General features: G+C 42.6%; 1 protein-coding gene across 6 annotated transcripts in view; it reads right to left on the bottom strand.

Annotated features, from left to right (window-relative positions):
- The window catches only part of NCKAP1L (NCK associated protein 1 like), a 139,695-nt gene that overhangs the window by 33,696 nt on the left and 80,432 nt on the right, over positions 1–25,567 (bottom strand). For 5 of the 6 annotated variants that reach the window (XM_089482573.1, XM_089482610.1, XM_089482582.1 and 2 more), the window contains 14 exons: positions 24,461–24,593; positions 23,562–23,643; positions 21,295–21,353; positions 14,290–14,435; positions 13,930–14,062; positions 12,248–12,367; positions 10,833–10,969; positions 8,754–8,885; positions 6,881–7,099; positions 5,608–5,738; positions 4,379–4,476; positions 3,143–3,236; positions 1,891–1,973; positions 1,109–1,189 (listed from right to left, as the gene is read on the bottom strand). In XM_089482573.1, the coding sequence (XP_089338699.1) occupies positions 1,109–1,189; positions 1,891–1,973; positions 3,143–3,236; positions 4,379–4,476; positions 5,608–5,738; positions 6,881–7,099; positions 8,754–8,885; positions 10,833–10,969; positions 12,248–12,367; positions 13,930–14,062; positions 14,290–14,435; positions 21,295–21,353; positions 23,562–23,643; positions 24,461–24,593 (1,648 nt within the window). The remainder of the gene's footprint in view (positions 1–1,108; positions 1,190–1,890; positions 1,974–3,142; positions 3,237–4,378; positions 4,477–5,607; positions 5,739–6,880; positions 7,100–8,753; positions 8,886–10,832; positions 10,970–12,247; positions 12,368–13,929; positions 14,063–14,289; positions 14,436–21,294; positions 21,354–23,561; positions 23,644–24,460; positions 24,594–25,567) is intronic. The other variant, XM_089482618.1, reaches the window with a different exon arrangement.

Genomic DNA, 25,567 nt, shown 5'->3' with positions numbered 1-25,567 from the left:
AGCTTGGACAGCATTAAGAAGGGATTAGAGAAATTCACAGAGGGTTTCAGTGGCTACTAGGTATGAGAGCTCAGTATTGCCTCCTGTATCAGAAGCAGTATGCGTCTCAGTACCAACTGGTGAGGAACATGAGCAGAAGGGTAATGGTGCACTCCTGTCTTGCTTCTGGGCTTCCCAGAGCAGTGGCATCAGTAGGGTTGGTGTCACTCTAGTGCGATAACTCGTGCTGACCCCCCAGGCTGCCTGGGACACATCCCAGTTGCCCCCATCTGCAAGCTATGCTGCCTCTGCTGTGATTGGGTGGGGTGTTGCTGCTGCCCAGCAGCCCCTTCTGGGTCTGGTGAGGCTGCTGGCTGAACAGGAAAGGAAGGAGATGGTGGCATGGGTAGCCACAGACTTATTTTCTTTTATGGAAGGAGTTCATGATGACCACTGCTGCTGTCACAAGCACCTCTCTTTCCTGGCCCAGCCAGCAGCACTGCCAGACCTGGAAGGGGCTGCCGGGTGGCACCAGCAGCCACAGCCGATAGATAGTAGAGGTGCTCTGGCTGGTGGAGGAGGGCGGCTGGGGGCAGAGTCTTGGGGCAGACTGTAAGCAATTGTTCCACCAAGTGTTCACCCCCATTTGAATCTGGTAAGTCCAACAGCCCCCTAGTGATGCTTCTTCCAGAATGAACTATTTAGCCACTGTGAGAACAGAGTCCTGGACTAAACAGGCCTTTGATCTGGCCCAGGATGGCTTTTGTGTTATTATTCTTTATTCAAAACAATTGGTTTTCTCTAATGTAAATCTATGCAGCTTTAACTGAGCAATTAACAGCTATCATGTCCTTAAGTGGTTGATAATCCTAGTAACTGGATACACAATCTCTCCCTCCCCAACCTCCTAAGCCAAAGCAGGTTTCATACATCAGTACAGCAGAGACATTTGTTGTACAATAAATGCATTGCTATTTCCAAGCTTTTTCTCCCCAAAAGTCTCAGGACATTAGGTTCAAACAGCTAATATAACTCCCATTGCAGGCTTTGGGAGACACGTGGGAGAACTAAACCATCTAACAGATGCATTTCTCAGACCAGTGAGAGTGAAAAAATATTTAAAATGTACCTTTATGTCCATGTCTGGGTTGACAAATTCCTTTAGGCACTCTACGGGGCCCATCAGGAAAGGGCAGTGACTGGAGAAGACCTGTCAGAGTCAAAATGCAAAAGATAATGAAAAAAAGAGAGCAAAGGTTTACTCTTTTTCCTAGGTGCAATGCTCATCCATCACAGAACAGACTGATATGTGAAACCTGTATCCCTCCAAATGTTGTTGGACAGTGGCAGCCAATGGGAGCTGCAGTTCAAAAACGTCTAGTGGCCCATAAATTGCCTAAACCTGGTCAGCCAGTATAGTTGAGTTGGCAAATATATTATTCAGTGTACCAAGCTTTTATTTGAAGGATCCATACAAAAAAGAAAAAGAAAAAGAAATGGAGCCTGATAGGATGATGAGTTAGCCCAGTGACAAAAGCAGAGCAGACAGGCTGTAAGGCTGAGAGCAGCTCAAGGCAAATTTATTTTGCATGGGATACGAAAACTTTTACATTACTGGGATATTCTGCAGAAGTACAGCCCCAAAGGACACTTGTTGTAGTTCAGATCCCTCCTGCTGCAAAGTGCTTAAGAGCCTAAAGAAGTTACTGGCAACTTGTGACCAACATATTGTTGGACTAAATCTCCCATCAGCCCTGACTAGAATAGTTAATGGTGAACAATGATGTAAGCTGCAATCTAAGGACATCCAGAGGGCTAGTTTCCCATCACTGCCAAAGGGAAGAATGGAATTATTTTGTTCCAAGAGCCCCAGCTGCAAATAAACTCATGCACAGAGGTTCAAGCATTCACCTCTCGGAGGCCCTCCTGACCCATGGACCGGAACCACAAAATCTCCCCAATGATGGTCATCCTCTTCAGTACATTATCTACAGCTGAGAAGAAAACATGACAGTGGTGATGAGCCCTGATTTTCTAGGAGCCACAACCTTTAATTTCTAGATGTACAAAACCAGTATGGTTTATTTGTTCCCCCAGAAAATATAGTTGAAACCTATGCTGGAGGTCCAATATAGCTGAATCATTTGGATATTTGGGAATAGTACAAGCAAGAATCCTTGGATTCTTCTGGAGAGTTGACTGAACATTTCACATTGTTGCTGTTGTTCTGTGCCTACAAGTCATTTCCAAGTTATGGTAATCCCACAATGGGGTTCTCTGAAGCTGAGAGTATACGACTTGCCCAAGGTCATCTAGCGGGGTTCCATGGCCAAGAAGGGAATCCAACCCTGGTTTCCAGAGTCATAGTCCAATGCTCAAACCTCCAGCACATTGATGGAGCTCCAGCACAATGATATACAAATATACATTCCTAAAATCTTTTGCCTGTTTGCAAGAGCTCACAGCATGTTTCTGTAATCTGGCATCCTTGCCATGCTGACTAAGCATGATGAGAGTTGCTATTCAGCACAGCTTGAGGGTGCCAGGTTGGGGAAGCTGACATATAATAATGTTGCTGCTCAGAAATACTTATATCCAATTACAACTATTGATTCTAATTATACATTTATTTGATTTATATATTTTTCTTTCTCATAAGAACTCAGGATGGCTAACACTTTTACATGAAAACACCTAGTTATGATCACACATTATTTAAAATACCTGAAACTACAGCTCAAAAAATCACAAAAATAACATGCTGCATTATAGCATGCAATCTTTGTTATAAATAATTAAAATAGTCAATTATTTGCTACAATATGAAAATATGCATTAAAATATCATAAACGCAACAGAAATAGCAATGAACAATTGATCACTTGCATTATTATCCAAAACATTACACAAATAAGTACATTTTTAGCATGGGAGGACTGTTCTCTCATGGAAGGGAGTTGCATATTTTCAGTGCCACCTCTGTTAAAACTGTCACATGCAGTAGCATTACAAGTCATACTGCCCTCAACTTTCCTAGCTGATAGGGCTAGTTGAAATACAGAGAGCAAACAGCAAAAACAACTCTTTCCCCCCTTTTTTAGTTATACCAATGGTTTGTGAACAAGAAAATTGGGACTATGCAGAATCTGTATCTTGCACTTACATGTTAGGCGTGGCAGTAAAGCTGCCATCTGCTCTGGTTGATAGAAATTAGATCGGATTTGAACAAGTGTATCCATATTCTCAGTGACTAGTTTCTAAAGCGAAGAAAAATCAAATTACATCATATGAAGATTCTGAAAACAGTGAACACAGATGAAGTTTTGACAGGAGAGAATAACACAAACATGGGTCCTAAAGCTGAGTGCATGAAGTCAGAGGACCTGGGATTTAGAAATGGGGTATGTGCTTCTAGAAGACAATAAAAAAACATGATTGCTGATTCAAGTGGGCAACCACAGAATAAGCAGAAGCCCAACCGTGGAGACAGTGGACAGCTGTGGATTCCCAGCAGTCAGTGGAGGCAGGGAGCACACTGCAACTAGACCTGAGCTTCCAAATGTTCACCGGTCAACAGAAGCAGCTATGGCCTGTATGGGTATAAGGGTGAGCACTGAGTGCGCACTGGACTGCATATGGCCCTTGACCTTTTCTTATGTGGTCCCTGGCTTTATTTCCAAATCCTTTTGCAAATGATCGGTTCACAATTCTGGCAAGAGCTCCTGACATTTTCTCTAAGGGACTTTGGCCCTCTACATTTAAAAAATTGTCCACCCATGGTGTAAAGACTCACTCATCACAACAACCAAAGGCTTGCTAACAAGCATGAGGAGGGAGGAAGGTAGAAGTGATTGGGGAAACTATTATGAGATAATAATAAAGGGTGAAAAAGAAAAATGTCTTGAGCACAAAGACTGCGATCAAAGGTGCTTGGTTGATGGCTACCCACCTCTCTGCCTCCTGATTCCTTGAGCAATTAGTTGATTCAAGAAAGAGAGGATGTCTTAAACAGTTCCACTGAGAGGTGTATGACCCTAGCCCCTTATATTCCCCTCAAAGACTGGCACTGGGTTAATGACTGTTTCTAGCCTGTAGCTCAATGGATATACAGGAATGGAACCTATAAATAACTTGTGTGGGGAGCTAAAATACTTTCTAAAGCAAATTGCTTGGTTCTGCTAATATATTTGAGCTAATGCTGGCACAGTCTCAGGTAACCTTATTCTGGCAGCTAGTAATCCTCCTCAAGTGTGTATATCTTTCCCCAAGAAACTCCAGCAAACCTCTACTGTCCAGATGCTCTGCTGTAGTTAGTGCTTCTATACATTTCATAATTTGACCAAGATAAGTTGTAAGGCAGCCAAGCACAGCATGTTCCCATCCACTCCTGAATCCATACCTTCAGCTCCACCATCTGTGAAGTTATGTGCCACATGAGGTTATCGCTTAAGAACTTCATTCCATAGGGACCAAGGAGCTCTGCTAGTGCTCGCATCTCTGCACAGGAAAGAAAATGTATTTACTTGGTCTTCGCTAAAACACAACAACACAGATTGGACACTAGAGCTGATGACTCCATGATCAATCATAGAATCAAAGAGTTGGAAGAAACCTCAAGGGCTATCCAGTCCAACCGCCTGCCATGCAGGAACATAAAATCAAAGTATCCCTGATAGATGGTCATCCAGCCTCTGTTTAAAAACCTCCAAAGAAGGAGACTCCACCATACTCCTATGAAGACTGAGGCAACAGAGGCCTTGGCCAACCAGGAAAATTTAAAAGTGAGCTTATCTCAGCCTTTCTGTGTTCTTAGAGCATTTTCAAGCTCTCATCCTTGTTACTTGGATAGCTGGGAAACAGCTGGAGAGCCTACCAGCTGTTTCCAATTGTCACTACTGAGACCATGACAGGAAAATAACAGCAGCCCTTCTATTGTTAAATCCAAGTTCATGATCTGCTGAACCCTCTAAGACTCTAGTGTCCAAGTTTGCTTTTTGCATCCTTTCTCCTAATCTGTTTTCCTTTTGTTACACCATTTAGATGTAAGTCTAAGGTCAGAGTCTGTCTTATTTTTAATCTTTGTAACCAGCTTCAAAAAGAAGGCAGGACAACAGGAGAGCAAACAGAGACAGAGACCCTCAGTCTCTGTATTGTTGCCAGCTAGTGGTTACAAAAATAAAAAATAAGACAGACTGACCTTAGGAAACAAAAATCAAACCTGGATACTAGAGAGTTTTAGTTAGAGGGTTTCAGGACTGGTCAAACCCCAGTTCTAAATAATTTGGAGATGACCACAAATTGCTCAGGAAAGACTGCTCTGTTACCATCTGCTTCATCTCGATTCCAGAGTTTTAGTTCCCATCTTCCCTTGTGTATTCCTCCCTCACCTTGTTGTGGACTTGATCTTTAGGCTTAAATTTATCAGCTCCAACTCACATGATTCAAAATCTGCCTAAGCCAATTCAAGCTTGATAGTGTTCTCCACAACTTCAACTAACCAACAAAGTCAAAGCAGTTTGAAAAAATATCCACTATCACTGCACTCTGACAACAAGTGCCAAATTCACATCAAAATGCATTTCTGCAACTCAGTCCTGGATGGTCCAGTCTAGACATATGAACACCTACCTGAGACATCAGAATATTCTTCAGCACTGAAGGTCTGCTCCCCTTCTTTGGGTATGCTGACAAAGGCTTGCATTGCTGGTGAAAGGACAATAGATCCCATACTTGCTTGGCGCAGAAGTGACTCTAAGTACCTGGGAAGAATGAGCAAAGAAAACCTGTTAATCTACACATAACAAAGTTCCTTGGGGAGGAAGGGAATGATAAGGCTCCTTGGAGGGGGGGAGGAATGGGAGGAGCCATGGCATCACTAGGGGGTGCGGACCGCACCAGGTGACACCCTAAGGGGGGCTGACAACACTCCTCAAACACCTACCTTTTGACAGAAACAGGCTGCAGCATTCATCTGTTTTCCTTTGAAATTCCTTAACTGATGGTGGGAGTGGGATGAAGCTCAGTGGGAGGAGAAAGGAAAGGCCCCAGAATTTTTTTAAAAATAAAATTTCAAATTTTACAGTTTAACCAGATCTTCACTATGTATATGTAAATACAGTTAGGTTGTGTGTATGATATTGTAATTTGAAAGTATAATTTTAATTTTGCTAGTTGTTTGTGTCACAACTATTAGCATTACATTCAGTGGTATATGGGAATTGCGATTTATGAGTAACATTAGTGCAAAAAAGCATTACTAAGGATTCTGTATGGTGGGAAATGGGACGAGGTCAATGGGGGGGTGACACCATGAGTTACCGCTGCGGGTGATACCAACCCTAATTATACCAATAGGGAGGGAGGAATTGTCATAAGGGACCTCCCACCATACATACAATTCAGGCTATAATTCTGTCTGCCTGTCCATCCGTCCGTCCATCCATCCATCCATCTATATGATTGTGACTGCTCAGTGGTTAAGAAAATGCTTTCTGCCTATAACTCAGAGGTACTTTCTTTGTGTGCATTCACACTGCCGATTAAATAGTTTGACACCACTTTAAATGGGACGACTCTGTCCCACAGAATCCTGAGATTTGTAGCTTAGTGAGGTATTACAGCTCTCTGATAGACAAGGCTGAATACCTCACCAAACTAAAAATTCAAGGCATCGGTAGAATAGTCATGGTAGTAAAAGTAGTGTCAATCTGCTTTAATTCTGTAGTGTGGATACAGCCTTTGTGAGCACCTCAAATATTCTAGGACTAAGTCTAGCATTTAATGCAGATGCTAAGGATGAGGCTGTTCAACCTTGGATCAAAGCATGGCCTGATTAGGATGGCATGGTGCCTACAGCAACCCCTTCATTTCCTCAAACCATTATCTTGCTCCAACCACCTACCAGTTGGTGTAGAGTGTAGTGAGAGTTTGTTCACCATTTGCATCCAGGGGCTGAGTCTGTTGCAGAAGCACATTACGGAGAAGACGCCCAGTATCCAGTCCTACACGATGCATCAATGACACTAGGAAAGTAGCATAGGCCTGCACACCAGCCAATACTTCAGAGGGTCGTGATAACTCTGGTGAATTTGGGTTTGGCTTTACCAGCAGTACTAAAGACCTGAAAGGGGTGGGAGAAAGTGTGTGAAGCTCCAACGAACAGAGAGAGAATGCACAAAAGAGCAATACTTGCATATCTGGCAGCATGGCATTCACGAATCAGTGTCCACTCCACAAAGCAAATATTTCCTGTATATAGTTATGCTACAAAGCTTAAGGTACTTTCTTAATGAGTGCTGCTGGTCACGCAATATTCAAAACCCACGGATACAGGACATAGCCACCTGTACATTTGGGATCAAGAACATAACTCTACTCATGTGTATGCTGGGGAGGACAGTGGGGAAGCATAAGAAGGTGACAGTCAACAGAAGAAAAACAATTCAACAGTGACTTTAGCCAGCAAAGGAAACTGAAGTCTGAGTTCTGCAGTTGACTGGCAAGAAACTAGCTTAAGATGTGCAAAGATTGAATGATATTGATTAGGCTTGCTTTAAAAATGTGCACAAATTCAGTGTCAGCTACTCTTCACTCAGCTAGTAAATCTTCATGGAATTCAGCTCAATGCTCTGGAAGGAGATTCGAAAGCTTAGAGCTTTGGTATGATCTTGTAAGTTCAGCTCTCTGGGAGCTGCATGTTAACTTTTATTCATTTAAGCATACTTTATTTTCTTATCTCCAAAACAATTCAAAATAGTTTCATAACAGATACATAATTCTAAACACACTCAGATACCTCTCATTATCAAAGTACTGAAACAATTATTTCATAGTTCACAGCTAACAGAAAGCAAGTGACCTAGCAACTGACCACTCTCTGAGATGATAAAATAACAAAAGTTCTTTTCTCTGGGATGCTAGGCAATGCCAGCTGCCAGAACCTGCTATGACTCCAATGCAGAAGCCTTTTTTGCAGCTTTGAAATTGGGATGGCCTTTGCTAATTAAATTGCTATTATTTTTTTTAAAGTCTTGAAAGCAGGCCTATAAAAGATGTGCTTCTCAGCACAGAAGCGCTGAACAAAGGGCCAGATATGACAGATGACAGCACGTTGAGGAGCAGGGGCAAGGGGCAGCTGCATTTCATTGTAAATTAAGTAACACCGAGGTAGGGCCTTATTTCTACCACCTATACATAAGCCTTTCTGCCTACAATTAACTAGCACAAGATGAGCAAAACATGTAGCACAGCTAATGGTCATGCTGGGTGGGGACTGTGGGACTTGTAGTCCAACTGGGTAAAGTGGGAGACAGTGGGAAAAGAGGAAGAACAGATTGCTTATCTGTAACTGTGCTCCTTTGAGCAGCTGTCTGTGAACTCACAGAAATGGAGGAAAAGCTGATTTGTGTGAGTCACAGAGACCATGAAGAAGAAGAAAATGTTGCTTATCTGTAACTGTGGTTCTTTGAGTGGTCATGGGTTTTAACCTAGTTTGTGCAAGTCACAGAGACCACAAATGGACAGACCAAATCTAGAAAGCCACAGCCAAATCTGTAGGACCTGAGCAAAGCTGTCTTAGAGGCCTCTCATTCATAAGAAGAACTGATTTGATGGCAATTAACAACAATAGCAGCCCAATATATGTGAAAATCTTGGGGACACTAGTGTAGCACATGCATGCCAAATGGTTGTGTCGCATCATTATGGCTTCAGTCTGGAAAGGACCTGCTGTCAAAGCAGCTCCACCATTTCCTTCTGTGCTCTCATTTCTGTACCTGCTGAGGCGAGTCTCCAGTTGGCTGCTGAGATACTCCGCTGGAGTCACTATATGCTCAAAGACCACAAAGCTGGTGACTTGATTGAGGCTCCAGCAAAGTTCAGTCAATAGGATATGTAGCTTGTCCAAACTAGAAGAAGAAAAAGAAGCAGGAGATGCTGGGTTAGCGTAACTGAAGCTGATGGAGGATAAGGAGGAGGAACTAAAGGGAAAAGTGCAAGTCAGATGAGAACTTGGTGAACCCAACTCTTGAAGCATCTGGCAAAGCCCTAGGCATGGGAGCGGAGGATAGATGCCCTGACTTCAACATGAAAGCACCATTTGTTCCTCTTCTAAACATATCATTTTGTACTAGCTTCTTTGTTAGGCCAGGCTTCTTTCTTTTAATTGTATCACAGATTGTATCTATTCCAAATGTGTTGAGGGAGGTGTTGTTGAAGAGATGTAGAGGATACTTATAAAAAAATTACACTGCAATCAATAAATCACTGTTAAATGTCTCCCAATTTATTTATAGTTTTAACCTGTCACATTCCAAATACTATCGTAAATTGCAGGGCATATAAGGTGTAATAGGACCACCAAGAACATTAACATATTAGTACAGTAATCAGGTCTTTGGGAAGCCATCTCCTAAGGCATAAGAGAGAATTATGCTGGACAGCTCCTCAGCAGCTCTAGGGAACATATCCAATGGTGATGAATGCTAGGAGTTGTAGTTTAACAACACCTGAACAGCTGTACAATTCTCATCCCTGTCCCTAGGAAGCCTGTCATGCATTCTCTACCATTATGGGCTCAAAGCTATTTGCAACTTTGCACACATAATTTCTATTCTAATTCTCTTCTAAGGAAGTAATAACACACACACACCTGACTTTATCAGTACTGTATAATATTTTCAGTGCAAAACACATTACATGTAACATGGAGGGCATACAGATATACAGAAATTAGATTTAGTCATGTTTATTAACGCTTCCAAGGATAATAACACCATGCACACCATGCACATATATGCCTTGAACTCATATACCACTATGACTAAGTGCCAAAAAAATTATGATGCCGAAGACCTGTGATTCATTCTTGTGACTTTTTACAATAACCAAATTCTTAAGAGCAGACAATTTTGATTGGAGCAGTGGCTTTCAGGGAGAAGTGTTTAACCCCTTCACTTCCTTACACTGTTTTTCCTACTAAAATCTTCCACTCTCTGAAGCTTCTATTAGCCGTACATGTGTGGAAAAGACATACCTACATTGTCCATGCCCTTTTCTCTCTCATTTGATTAAATGCATCTTTGGGGGACCTGTATCACTCAGGGAAATCATTAATGGGGAGCAGGAGGTTTAAACATTCCCTCTTCCAGACCACTGCTCTAATCAAAAATAGCATTCCGTATACCTACTTTTACATTTTAAAAAAATCAAAAGCAGACTAGATAATATGATGAAATATTATCCACACGTGTTTTGAGAGGCCTTAATAATGCACTGAGGGTACTTAATGATACATAGGAAGATTTCAACAGAGTATGTTTTAAACTATTTCTCTTGTCAACCAGCAGACATTCCTTGTATGTATGGCAGGATAATTTTATGCATTATAAAATAGAATTACAGGACTCCATATCCTCCAATTGCCTCAGTTTGGTGGTGACAATCCCAGTTAATCCTCTGCTGTCCTACTTTCTCAGACACTTTTTAAATGTTCTGGTTTTTCTTTTCTCCTCCTACCTTTCCCTCTTTATACTGATTTACCTTAATTGCTAAAAACTAGTTTCAAAGTGCAAAGTAATTAACTCAGCAGGAAGGAAGGGGGAGTCTTGCCCTTCCCAGTAGGCTTTCCTAAACACAGTACCTAAATTCCAGGATTTCTCTTCTTAAAATAGTAATTTTGTGTGCTATTCATCATTAATAATTCTTCTCCCCTGGTCACATCCTTTTGGCCACACTTTAATGTTACTCTGCCACTGGTATCCCAGTTTTCATATGTGAACTGTTGGAGAGTATGGCACTCAACTTCCAGAAAGGCATCAACAGAAGAAACTTAGCCAATTCTGTTGCTGTCTTACTTGGTAGCCAAGCTACGGTCCTTTCGGTGGCTCTCTGTACCAGGTTTATCCCTCTCTGGTTCTCCTTTCTTGGATGCTTTCTGGGATCTTTTGTTCCGGGCTTTGGTGATGGTGGCAGCACAGTGCTTGGGCAAGAGCTAGTAAGAATACAAAAAGGGCAAGAGTGTTACATTTGTAAGATCACAATGCATAATGGTTACAAGGTGGTACAAAATGTTGTATGGGGTGTGCATGTGTGTATAGAGAATAATTCCAAGGACAAAACTTACTTCAACAGCCATATACTGAAAACTAGGTGCAATGAAATCAACCTAACCATTTACAAATAGACGGTGGAGTTTCTTCTTTTTTTAAGCCTCCATTTCAGTGATGGGAGGTTTAAGATCCCCTCCCCGACATCTCCCCACATGTGTTCTGATGTTGACCAGGCTACTATGTACATACTTGGAAGTTTAAAAGAAAATCAGGTTCAGGGTCATGCGATGCGAGAGCCAAGGTGGAGCAGTGGTTTGACCACTGGACTACAACTCTGAAGACCATGGTTTGAATTCTTAGGCAGCCATAGGATGTGACCTCAAGCAAGTTACATTCTCTGAACCTCAGAGGAAGACAAAAGCAAACACCCTCTGAACAAATCTTGGCACAAAAGTCCTGTGATAGGTTCAATGTAGGACTGCAGGAAGTCAGAAACTACTTGAAGGCATACAACTACATACTATGCATTTAACCAGAGCTGAAAAAAATTACTTTTTCAACTATATTTCTGAGTGACCAAGTGACCAAGTTAGCTGGAGGACTCTGGGAAATATAGTCTCAAATTGTTGCTTTGCTAGGTTCTGTACCTGACAACCTTTTTTCCTTTCCCCAGCATGCTAGAAAGAAATTGGCTTCTCTGTTGGAAGATTTTTGCATTCTCTTTCCCCCTCCTAAGATAGATAGGGAATTCCTGCATGCAAACTCTCTTCTCTCGCTCTTGCTGTCTCATTCAAATTAACCATGTGACTTAGGTCACTCCCTCTTTTGGATTAACTGACATTCTCTGTTAAAAATATTTTCAACTGAGCTGTTGTGTTTCCATCTTCATGCTCTCTCAACTTTCTTTGGAAAGATGGTGAGATAAATATTTCTTTTACCTGAACTATTCACTAGCTAGATTAGGATATGGTGTCTATGTAAATATAGATTAAAGCCATTAGTAAACTTTTGTTTTAAACTACAAACTATGTGTTTGCTGTTTTCTGGAATCAGTCTCAGTTCTTAGGAAAGTATAGTTAGACAAGAGCACATTTCTGCTACTCTGCTAATTTAAAGCTAGACCCTAACAGGCTTGGCTCTGACATTTTTGATACTAAATTTTTTTGTTTCCTTAGCGAAGGTTGAAGACTTAAGAAACTTAAATTACCCCACATTCTTACCTTCTCACTTAAGTTACGCTGCTCAGCACAAACATCTAGGATGCAAGTACAAGCCTGCTTGGCCATCTCTTCCAGGAAGTTGTTGCACAGGCCCAAGGCACAGCTCCGCAGATGAGGGTACTAGATTAAGGAAAGAAATGATAATGGCCTTTGACTAAATGCAACAAGACTTGCTTACACCAAAGTAAGTACAGTACTATTATTTTCAACAAGGCTTATCTTTCTTAGTAAATATATTAAAGGTTACATCTTAAAAAAAAAATTAAGCCCACACAAAATGAAGACGCCTACAACTGCCAATTGTGGGACCTCCACTTGTCCCCACAGCAACAGCCACCATATGTGGGGATCTTCTAAATGTTTTCTTGATTCCTGTGTGAGACACTTTCTTCTTATAATCTTACACCTAGACACCACCACCCCGAATCACTGTTGTAATCACATACCCAAGCATTTGAACTCAATCAATAGCATTCCCAGAAGCATGTAAATAACAAGAAAATAATTTGTCTAACAGAAGTGCAACATACAGTTAAATATTATTTATTTATATGTATCTAAATCCTAACTGACTCTACTGTCTCTTTTCCTGTCTCCTCACAATCCTAAATGAACCTACCATATATACTCAACTTTAAGTTGAGAAATGTATGCCCTAAAATTGACCATAAAATCCTGGGTCGACTTGTATACATGTCAATATATTAATACTACAGCAAGCCTGATGCCCCGCACCTTTCTCTCTCTCTCTCTGAAAGAGGTTCTCAGTCTCATTTCCCAAGGAAAAAACTCCCCATTTAACAACACTTGCTTTTTTTTCTCAACCCAATGTTGAAACCTCTCCACCAGCACCTGTGAATCAGTGTTAGGTGGTCAGGAGAGGTCCAGAGAACGGGAAGAAGGAACAGAAGTGGTATTTTTTCCCCTTTCCATCCTGTTATACCCCCCTAGATTTACCCTCGACATATCCACAGGTCATATCAAAATCCATGATTTTGACCCTGAAACCTTCCCTCAGCTTATACATGAGGTCAGCTTGTACACAAATATATATGGTAACCATTCTGAGTCCAGCTAATCCCTCTCTCTCCCACTGCCTAACTGTCCTACACACCAGCCATTTTAACACCCCCTCTAAACACCAGTCACTCTCACCATTCCATGCTTTACCTCCCTTCCAACAGCTCACTTTTCTTATTACATTTATTATATATCATATACCTAAACATACTTAATTTCTCTAATAAACCCAACATTTCTTTTTATAAAAGTCCATAACACCACACCCTTCCCCAAAAGCCTGTGACACTGAAATGAAAAGTCAAATCACAATGTCTCATTTCAGCAGCAGCTTGGCAAAACCATACCTAAAGCAAGCAGCTTGCTCGCTTTAAATGGCTTGTAGGTGTTTGCCACTAAATGTAAGTGGCAACCAGCAAAATTTAAAGAAGCACTGAAAGAAAGCAAAACATGTGTGAGGTCTGTGCTGGATCCTAGGGAGCAATTGGACCCATCAAGGTTTATTACCTCTGCCTTACAAAATGAGGGCTGAAATACCAACATCATACAGGTTGCAAGGACACCCTCAAAGGGTTCATTTGTTGGGGACAGATTCCTGGCCCTTTTGCTGAAGGTGTTTCTAAACCTTTTCCCTCCTGTATGACAGTACAATGCTTACATACCTCCTCGGGACACAAAGGATGGGTAGCATGGCAGAAGTCAGCACAGAGACATGGGAAAGCAATTGTATAGCGCAGCATGGATGGTTTATCCATAGTGGCTGCAAAGAGCTTCTCCAAGAGGCGCACATAGAAGCTGCCAAATGAAAGGATACATTAGGAACATCACTGTAACTGAGAGCAACTAATTGCAAATACATGCTTGTGCTTACAAACATATACCAACAAGAAACACATGAATGAACTCAGAGTCAGTTCTCACAAGCATCATGCCTTCAGTAACCCATATATATATATATATATATATATATATATATGACATTGACTCAGCTATCAACTACAGTATCCCTTCTAAGTACACACCAGAATATGGAGAGATCTGAAGTTTCCACCATCAGTTCCTCTACAGAGTCTAGCATCTTTGTGTGAAAGATGATAAGGTTCATAATCTTGGCAATGTCGTGATTCTCCCTCAGCTGCAATGGGGCTTTTGTGATACTGGTGTAGGCCTAGGGGAAGAAAGAGACTGGGTTCATTGATACATCACGCTAAATACTTAGAGTAGGACAAGACTGCTCTAGCCTATAGGCCAATTCACATGTGCCTGTCTTTCACTTGAATTTTCACCACTTGATCACTCAACACTGAACTCTTTGCCAACTTGCAAAGTGTCTCAGCGGAGCAGTACTGCATACTGCGTGGTAATAGAAAATCTTGGTTTGGAGGAATTAATCTGTGGTGACTCACTGATGCATATATAATAAGTGATGTGTATTAATTTATACATGTATAATCAATGGAACCAGTGTCAAATGTGCAGGACTGAATCTATGGTGACTCATTTATACATACATACATAATAAATGGTATGTATTCATGTATACATATATAATCAACAGTACAACTGTCAAATATGCAGGGCTGAATCTGTGGTGACTCATTTATACATATATAATCAATGGTATGTATTTATTTATACAGATAAAATCAATGGAACCTGAATCAAATGTGAGGTAGTGAACAGTTCTTTAGGCTAAACTTTAGGATGATAACAGAAAGAGTGAATGAACTAAAACAGATAAATATGATAATGAACGGACTAGCAAGGGTATTGATGGAATCCAATTCCACTGAGGTGTTCAAGCAAAGGTATGTGAAAGTAATGTGTGAAATGAATGGGGCCATATTGTGACTATTACAATGCCTTTCTAAATCAGCAGTAGCACAGACAAGTTGTTATTTAGCCCTTTGTTCCCCAGCATAAACTGCACCGGAAGGGTTGCCATTTCAGAGTTCTTCATATCACACATAGACCCCATCTCAGACCGATTACTTTGACTATGCCAGAGTACCATTATCCAGATTCATGCACCAACATGAAAATAAAAACTAGTACAGGCTTAAACACACAGGGAAGGAGTGCCCTCTGTCCAGATTCCCTTAAATATTGCAGAGATAGGAATCGTGTGGCCCTTCTGAGGTTGCTGACTGCAACTCCCATTAGCCCTAACCATCATAGTGTGGGAAGAGGGGAGTAAGAGTCCAAAACTATCTACCACATATACCCCATTCCTTCTCAACTGTTTATCTCCTCTCTTTTGACCTCTGGTAGCCAAAGGACAGAAAAAAGCCCTGTAGTATGACTTAGACAAGCAAACAGAAGCCTTGAGCCTTGAAAACGGACATTCCTTTCTCTGGGAACATAAAGGAGTACAGCTGCAACAGATAACATGTTTCGGAGGGGGCAAATAGACAATAGATAACTTCAGTTTTGCTATGCATAAGAAGAGAATAGCCAGCAAGCAGTAGCAGTTTCAGTGTTGGACTACAATACTGATTCGATTATTAGCTCAGCCATGAAACCCACTGGGTGACCTTGGACAAGTCACATTTTCTCAGCTTCCTCAGGGAAAGGCCATGGGAAATCCTCTCTGAAAAAATCAAAACCCCATGATAGGTTCGCCTTAGGGTCACCATAAGTCGTAAACAACTTGAAGGAACATGACAACATCAATGCATAAGCAGCAAAAACATGTATGTAATGTAGTAAGTGAACCTTGAACAACAAATCATGAATTAGTGTCCATGCAGCATCCATGGGCTTAGGCCATTGTACGTAGAAAGAGTCTTCCCGTCACAGCTTGCTCTGAGGTCACAGATATAATTGTATACAATTTTTTATAATTGTAAAAAACTGTGTACCAATGCTTCTCTCACTAGTAATGGGGGGAGAGACCTGGTTTGCTATTAAGCTGTGTGTACTCAATCTTGCAAGTTTTAATAAAGTGCCATTAAGAATATCTCTCTCAGTGTGTAAAATGGGAATCCTTGCTCACTGGGCATGAATCCTCACTTTGGAGGGCTTGTCTGAGGTTTCAGGTGATACCTCTCTCCGTTCTACCTACTCTACACTTCTCCTTTAGGCCCCAAATTTTAGGGGATGAAAATAGTTTTTCAGGAAAGAGATAACTAGAGACAGACAAGAAACAGGGGAGATTATCTTAAGGTGATTATCTTGTCCTTGTCCCATCCTTCCTGTGCAATCGTGGGAAAAGGGCTTTCAGATGACATCTCACAGATCCCATCATTAACCCATCCAAAAAGCAGAATTGACCGCAATTGCGCAAAAGACTTTCAGATGATGTCATGCAGATCTCATCGTTAGCCTGTCATTAACGCGATATTGGCCAGCATTTTTCATTAACGGAAGTTCACATTATTGCAATGCCGCTTTAATGATGGGTTAATGGCAGGATCGGTGCTATGATTTGAAAGTCTTGTATGCTATCACAGTCACGGATGGGTTAATGACAGGATATGGATGGGGGAGCAATCCCGTCCCTATTTGTCTGTGTGTGATAATCTTCAATGAGAGGCTTTTCAGTCTTGGTGTATTAGACTGCAGTCCTGTGAAAGATTAACCTTGCCTGCATCTACACTGCAGAAATAATCCAATTTGACACCACTTTAAGAGCCATGGTTTAAAGCAGGGGTAGGCAACCTTTTTGAGCCGGGGGCCGGGTTGCTGTCCCTCAGACAACTGGGGGGCCGAAGCCGAGGGGGTGGAGCTTCCACCCCCGGGGGAGGGGGCCACGTGTCGGGGGTGGAGCCTCCACCCTTCGGGGGCGGAGCTTCCACCCCAGGGCGGAGTTCCCACCCCGGGGCGGAGTTCCCACCCCTGGGGGCGGAGCTTCCACCCCCAGGGGCCAGGCCACCTCCTCTTTGCCGGCCCCTGATGGGGCCCCAGGCCCTGTCAGAGGCCGGGAAAGAGCCGGCGGGGACCGCCAGCGCTGGAGGCCTCCCCGTCTTTGCCGGCCCCTGACACCAGAGGCCCGCTGCCGCCGCAGGAGCCCTCCAGAAGGACCCCAGCGATGGCAACTGGCCTCCCCGGGGCCCGCTGCCACCATTGGAGCCCTCCTGGAGGGCCCCAGCGATGGCAACTGGCCTCCCAGGAGCCCGCTGCCGCCGCTGGAGCCCTCCTGGAGGGCCCCAGCGAAGGTAACAGGCCTCCCAGGGGCCCGCTGCCGTCGCAGGAGCCCTCCTGGAGGGCCCCAGCGAAGGCAACGGGCCTCCCAGGGGCCCGCTGCCGCCGCTGGACCCCTCCTGGAGGACCCCAGCGAAGGCAACGGGCCTCCCAGGGGCCCGCTGCCGCCGCTGGACCCCTCCTGGAGGCCCCAGCGAAGGCAACGGGCCTCCCAGGGGCCCGCTGCCGCCGCTGGAGCCCTCCTGGAGGGCCCCAGCGATGGCAACAGGCCTCCCAGAGGCCCGCTGCCGCCGTCGGAGCCCTGGGCGCCACCATTTTGGGGGGGAAATGGCGGCAAAATCTCGTGCGACCTTCTCTGATGTCGTGCGAGATTTCGCCACCATTTTTTTGCCCAAAATGGCGACGGAAGGTCGCGTGAGCTTTCGCCGCCATTTTGGGCAAAAAAATGGCGGGGGAAGGTTGTGCGAGATTTCGCTGCCATTTTCCCCCCAAAATGGCGGCGCCCATTGCGGGCAAAAGCCGCAACCGGCGGCAGCGGCGGCGGCTGCAAGAGGAGCCAGGGGCCAGCTTAAAGGCCATTGCGGGCCGCATCCGGCCCGCGGGCCGGAGGTTGCCGACCCCTGGTTTAAAGCTATGGAACTCTGGGAACTTTAGTTTGTTGTAGCACTATATTTTATTATCCTTTACTATCCATCCTATTCTATTTGCAGTAAGGACAAGCTGCGAAGTAGACACATTTCTCAAAGGGGAACAGCAAACATGGTGTTACTCAATGGGCTTCTTAATCATGCTCAAAATGGAGGACATCCGGTCACCCTGAGAGAACTTCCATTGTAGCCTTAAGGGGCTCCAGACACTTGAGTGTAAGTTGCTGGCTGATGTCCAAATAAGTGGTTGCTGGACTACAAGGAAGACCTTGGGAAGATGTCAAGGAGTTATGAAGATCCAGGGCACTGTGCTCACTATGTTTCGAGCAAAGGTGGAGAAATTGTGGCCCCTTAAGCCTGTCTTGGGAGACTCAATGTCCCCCCATCCACCCACCCACAAAATTTGGGCGGAAGTGAATTTGCTTGTGGCCACCACTGGAGCTAGAGTTAGCTCAATAAGTGTGTGGGACAGGAATGGAAAGAATATTCAAAGACTGAGGGGGAGGGCTTTTCCTGCATTGGGAAAGCCTGACAAGGAGAATCCTCTTGAAGCCCCTATTTAAGTACCTCTTCAAAAGCTGGAGGGAAAATGGATGGATGGATGGATGGATGGATGGATGGATGGATGGATGTTACCACATTTATATGCTGCCTTTCTCCTAGAGTGGGACCCAAGGCACTACAAAAACATAGTAGAATTTTAAGAACAATTAAAAAACCCCACATTAAACGATATAAAATCATTTAAAAGCCGTGCAAATGTTATAAATAAATAAATAAGTAGATCACACCTAAATACGAAGCTGTTCTACTCACCCATAAAAAGCCTGCTTAAACAAAAAGGTCTTTGCCTGCTGAGGGAAGGAAAGCAAGAAGGGGGCCAGACTAGCCTACTATGGGAGGGAGTTTCAGAGGTTGGAGCAGTCACCAAAAAGTCTCTCTCTCTCTCTCTCTCTCTCTCTCTCTCTCTCTCTCGTGTCCTCACTAAGTGAGCCTGTGAAGGTGGTAAGGGACTGAGAGAAAACCTTCCTCTGAAGTTCTTAGAACTCTAGCAGGTTCGTATGGGGAGATACAATCTTTCAGATAGTCTGGACCTAAGCCAAACTCTAATAATAATAATAATAATAATAATAATAATAATAATAATAATGTATTTATAGCCCGCCTCTCCCTGAAGGATCAATTGGTGGATTTTAAAACATACATTTTGCCCTGCAGGAACAAAAACTTTAAATAAGCATACCTCTAGCATGGAACTTGTTTTTCTTAGTCTTCCTCCCTCTCTTCTTCATCCCCCCTTCCCCACAGCATTACAGATAATCCTTTTCTACTGAACATGACTAGGATTTGGATTCACTGGCAGAGCAAATTGATTACTGGTTCCTACCCTTTGATCCCTTTCCTGAGCCAGCTATTCTTTTTGCATGGAGACAAACAGCTCCTAATTCCAGGATGTTTTTTTCCCTGTTAAAAGACTTACTTGTTAACAAAAGGGCAAAAATTGCAGACAACTGTGTACACAATTGGGTAATAAAAGTTGCAATTAGTCTCAAATGTTTTAGATTTTTCCATTTGTTTCTATTCCACCAGTGTAAGCCTGAGGTGCTCACCCACTTCCAAGCTTTGAAAAAATGCTCCCATTAGCAGAAAATAGTATAAAAGACCTAGTTTCATGAGTTTTAAGATCTTCTGTCTTCTTTTTTTATATCCCTCAGAAGAGGGATTGAAGTGAATATAGAAAAGTGATTTGTAATTAATGATCACCAATGAAGAGTGGGGTGACTTTTACTGAAGAGGCTTGACAAATATAATCTCAGCTAAAAAGACATTCAATTAAACTAATATGCAGACAGTATTTAACAACACAGCCACAGCATATTAGTTATTTAAAAATAAATGAATCCAAAATTGCAGACAAAAGCTTTGGTAATCTTAATTCACGCTGCTTCTTATAGTCTTGTTCTTTTATAGGTAGATTTTAAATGGGAGTTTTTAATTAATTTAGGGTGCATAATAACACAGTTTGATACCGCTTTAAGTATAGTAGCTCCAGTCTATGGAATCCTAGCATCTATCATTTTACAATGTCTTTAGCCTTTTCTGCCAAAGAGTGCTGGTGCCTCACAAAAATACAAATTCCAGGATTCTGTAGGATGGAGCCATGGTAGCTAAAGAGGTGTCAGGTTACTTTATTTCTACAGTGTAGAATGGTGCACTTACATCAGTACATTAGGATGTCCCCAAAACTCAGTCTTCTTTCAGTTTACACTAGCATAAATAAGAACCTTCTACATAAAGCTTTAATCATAAGGGTACTTGAAGGCGGATAAAATAGAACTGCTACCTGTTAATAGCATCTGAAGAGATGAAATAAATACTTTAAGATATTTTAAATTGTTTATTATTAAAGAAACGCCTATTTCATTTAGCCATGTGTGAGACATTACTGTCTGTCCCCCACACAGCAGCTCCCAATAGATACATATAGAGTTAAGTATATATGAGGAACTATATTGAGGACTAATATCTTAAAGACATCAGGTCCTGTATGCTTTTGGAAGATCAGCAGGGTCAGCCCTGGTTAGAACTTGGATCGGAGACTACCAACAAATATCAGGTGCTGTAGCCACCATTTATTTATTTATTTATTTACTTTATATGTGTCTTTCTCCCAGCCTGGACCCATCATACAGTATTTCAGAAGAAGAAACCAGCAGAACCACCTCTGAGTATTCCTCACCTAGGAAATCCTATAACATCCATGGGGTGGCTGTGGGTCAACAGGTGGCATGAAGACATACACACACATGCACAAACATATAGACATGAGACGGCACAGAACAAAGATAGGTATAGATACAGTGACTGGTCATGGTCACTGAATAAAAAGTGGTTCTCCATGCAGATCAAAGGTGATCTGCCACAACATGTGGGCCATTTCAAAAAGGACTTCTCCACAGGTCCCTTCCCACTTTCTCTCTGCATGTCAGCCCAGAAACCTACAAAACACTCAGTAGTCAGAGCCCAGGCACCTCTTACACAGCAAGCATAATGTGCAGCCAAGTTCTCAGCTGCTCCTTCTCTGTCGCTGGAGCTATAAAAGAGCAAAGGGCAAAGTAGACAACATGCAAAAGTTTTAATGGGCAGGAAAGTATCCCAGCATACAATAAGCTGAGTATCTACCATGATATCATAGGAAAGCAAAGACAAAGAGATATTAAACCCAGCAGAGTTTACCTGCAACCTGAACCAATCAAGCCGCAGCCCAGTGAAATCAAATTTCTCCTTCTCATCAACTGCAAAATAAATAAACAAGTTAAAAAATTAAAAAAGAATTGCACAGTTCTCTTCCACTTGTTAGGGACTTACAGTACATGTGAGAAAATTCAGGATCACACTGCGTCCAAAAGAACTATTTGCTGTTGGTCAGCTCTCCCCAAAGTATTTCTAGGCTAGTTAAGGAGGGCTCCTTTATTCCTGCTGGGAATGCATTCCATTTTTGCTTACATGTGTAACCTATTCTTGCATGTTCCACCAAGCTGCTTTGCTTGAAGAACTAAAAGATATATTTACATATACCACTCAAATGTGTGTCAACTTCTTCAGTCAAATCTCAGAAGCCAGAGAAGGCCTGAGTAAAGATTTCCCTTCTGTCAAGAAATCGTATTTCTTTCTTTTTTAACACTGTCCAAATACTAATCAGATTAAAACAAGGAAATCAAAACAAATTACACCTAGTAGTCAAGATCCTATATCAAGCAAGCAGAGCATAGGACTGTGCCCAGACAGTTTTTTGTCTCCCCTCTGCCCCTGGCTGTGAAGCCCTGGAAAAGGTTGTGATTGCTGCCACTTATCTGTTGAGAGGGAGGAGAAGATATTCAGATTATAGAATCATAGAATTGGTAGGAATTCCTCATAAACCACTGAGTCCAGCTCCCTATTCAGGACAGGATCTAGCAGTGATTCCCAAACTTTGGTCCTCCAGGTATTTTGGACTTCAACTCCCAGAAGCCCCAACCAGCTTGTCCAACAGCTTTTCATCAGATACATGAAAGTTAAGATCTGTGGAAAAAGGATTATTGGCAGTTCCACCAATGCATAAGGCTCTGTCAAGGCTGTGAGCCTTTCAGGATCTGGCTTCGCGCTTGTGGATTCAGGAATTCTCTTGGAGTCAGGAATTCTAGGAGCTGAAGTTCAAAACATCTGGAGGACCAAAGTTTGGGAGCTACTAAGCTACAGCATCCCCAGTAGAATAGCTGTCCAGCTTCTTTTTTTAAGCCATCCAGAAGAGACCTCACTACTTCCCAAGGCAATTGGTTCTATTGCGAAACTGTTTTTACTGTCAAGAAGTTCCTTCCAAGGTTCAACTGAAACCTAAAACCATTACACTTCCTTCTAACTGCTAGGGCTGCAAAGAACAGGTCTGCCCCCTCCTCTCTGCGACAGCCCTTAATGTATTTATGAAGTGCAATCATGTCACCCCTTGATCTGAACAAGCCCAGTTCCTTCAACTTTTCCTCATATGTTTTGTTCTCCATGACTTTTATCATCCCTTTTGTCCTTCCCTGAGTCCACTCCAACTTGTCTATATCCTACTGAACACAGTACTCAAGATAAGGCCTGACCAGTGCAGAATATTGTGGGACTGTTACTTCCCTCAACTTGGAAACTATGCTTCTACTAATGCAGGCTAAAGTAGCATTTGCCTTCTCTACTGCAGCATCATACTGCTGGCTCATATTCAACTTATGATCAACAATATTCCAAAGGTCCTTTTTGCATATGTGAATGATGAAGAAGAAACAGCTGATGATGACAAAGCTGGGGAGGGAGAATAAAGGTGACTTCACACTTCTTTTTCTTTCCCTCAAAGCCTAGATCAACTGCATCTTCATCACCTGAATTGCCTCCTCCATCCACCCATTCCCCACTGGAAAGCAGCAATGGCAGCTTCTCTCAAGGCTTCATAGCTGTTGGGGCTGGAGGTTTTGGATGGGGTAAGTTTGCCTTAGGGTTACCATAAGTTGGAAATGACTTGAAGTCATACAGCAACAACTGGTGGTTCTTGATTTGAGCCAGCATGGTGCAGTCGTTTGAGCACTGGACTATGACTCTGGAGACCAGGTTCAAATCCCAGCCCAGCCATGCAAACCCATTGGATGACCTTTGGCAAGTCACTCTCTCTCAGCCTCAGGAGAAGGCAATGGCAAACTCCCTCTGAAGAAACTTGACAAGAAAACCCCATGAAAAGGTTCAGAAATGACTTGAAGGCAAACAACAGAACACACGCAAAGTGCTAGAGAATAGCTGCCTGTGCCACATTGAAGAGAAAGATACTTGTGTATATGTCCCTAACAGGATGCTCACCCCCACTGCAGCGTGTACATTATATATTCTGCTCACATAAACCTAACTCTTCCCTGGCATACATTTTGAGTTGCTTTTGCACAGGAGGAATGAAATGTATCACACAGAGAGCAACCTTGAGTTGACAGAATAATTACCTTGCTTGATGGTTAGGGATGAGAGTGAGCTCACAAAAGATGACATAATCACTGACTCCTCCTCAGGGCACACAGTCAGGTCCTGCAAAAGGCAACAGGGCTCAGCAAAGTAGTGATGGTTTGTTTGCATTTCCCTAGTCTGCTCTCAGTGGATTTTAGAGAAGGTGATTATTTAATTTAATTGTCAGTTTTAATTAATGTGCACTTTGCCTCAAGTGCCTTTGCGCAGAGAGGAAACCCATGAAAATGTAAGAGGCAGGCATGTAGTTTTGAGGATAATAAATAAATAAATCCGTCTTCTTCAGTTTGAGCTGTGAAGAGTCTGTTGCCCAGCAGTGCCACATGAAGCTGTTTTACACCAAGCTAGGCTAGCATTGTGAAGTCGAAGGCTTTCATGGCTGGCATCCATGTTTTTTGTGGGTTTTTCAGGCTATGTGGCCATGTTCTATAACAGTTTATTCCTGACGTTTCGCCAGCATCTGTGGCTGAAAACCTGAAGATGCCAGCCACAGATGCTGGCGAAACATCAGGAATAAACTCTTATAGAACATGGCCACATAGCCCGAAAAAACCACAAAAAACCCATAGGCTAGCATTGCCTACTCTGACCAGTGGCAGCACCCCAAAATCTCAGAAGGCAGACTTTTCCCATATCTATTACCCAGAATCCCACAACTCTTACCTGGAGATGGCAGGGACTAAACCTAAGTGCAAATCAAGTGCACCACCACTGACAACTACTGTGGACCTCCAGCATCTTCACCTTATTTTAAACGATTCCCTCCTTTTTTCCCACATCCTTGGTACAAACAATGCTCATAGGAACCAGGAGCCCTTGGAAAGCTGTATACACAGTCCCACCAGTGTTGTATCTTTCTTTCCCTTTGCATCTTTCATACCTGGATGATGTCACTGAGCACCTGGACGTCAAAGTGTGACAAGTACTGTACGTGGTAGCGCTGGATGACATTTTGGTGCTTTCGGACCAAGTTGCGGAGCTTCTCCATCAGAAACAAAATCTCAGCAAGATAGCTATGGGAGAAATGAATGGTTGAAACATTTTTTTTGGTGGTGGTGGGGAGGGCAGGCAAACCTTGTTAATCTGTTCCAGCAAAATCCACCAAATGTTCTGTCACCTTAAAAACCAGGGATGGGCAATTTTACACCCTACATCAACCACATCACCCTTTCCCATCGAAAATGTGCATAAATTCAGAAATCCTTGTTTTTAAAAGACCAGTATTTACCCTTTTGTTTTAATCAAAACGAGTTCTGTTGGAGAGCTGGATGACCTGGTTTAAAGAGAACTGTGCAACCTGGAATGCAATTGATGTTGAACCAAAACTGGGTTTTCAAGAGTAGGGGTGACCATGATTGCCTGCCCCTGTTAAGAACACATTATGATTGAAACCAAAACAACAACACCCCACCAGTGCTAAACATAAGTTTTATGTAAACCTAAAAGTATTACACTTCCAAGTCATATAATTCACAGTTGAATACATCCATCTTATTTTCACCCCTCTATATATAACATAGTGTCCTTTATAACACGGAAACAATAAAAAGTAAAAAACATCAAATATAAGCAAGTGAATAACAACTACATATTGAATCCTGATATCATAATATCCTCTCTCAAATTCCTGATATAATCCATAATAGGTTTCCAAACTTCCAAAAACTCATTTATGCCCTTTCTTTTAACATAGTTGGTCAGCTTTTGTAGACTATATTGCTTTTCATCGGATACATGAAACTTAAGATCTGCGGACAAAGGATTATTGGCAGTTCTACCAATGCGTAAGGCTGTGTCAAGGCTGCAAGCCTTTCAGCATCTGGCTTTGCGTTTGTTGAACAGCCTTGTTTTCACCTCTGGTTGGAGTAGGATCTGATCAACTTTTGTAAAAGGTTGAAGACCTTCCTCTTTGATTCACTAGATTAAGTTGCTAAGCATGTCTAAAGTGGTAGAAACTGAGGAAGATTTTGTTTTGTTTTTAGTGTAT

This window comes from Sceloporus occidentalis, unplaced genomic scaffold (assembly GCF_023333645.1).
Source record: "Sceloporus occidentalis isolate IW3139 unplaced genomic scaffold, rSceOcc1.0.p SCAF_1, whole genome shotgun sequence".
Taxonomy (NCBI): Eukaryota; Metazoa; Chordata; class Lepidosauria; order Squamata; family Phrynosomatidae; genus Sceloporus; species Sceloporus occidentalis.
The sequence above is the reverse complement of the archived record's forward strand: the minus strand, read 5'-3'. Positions and strand labels throughout refer to the sequence as shown.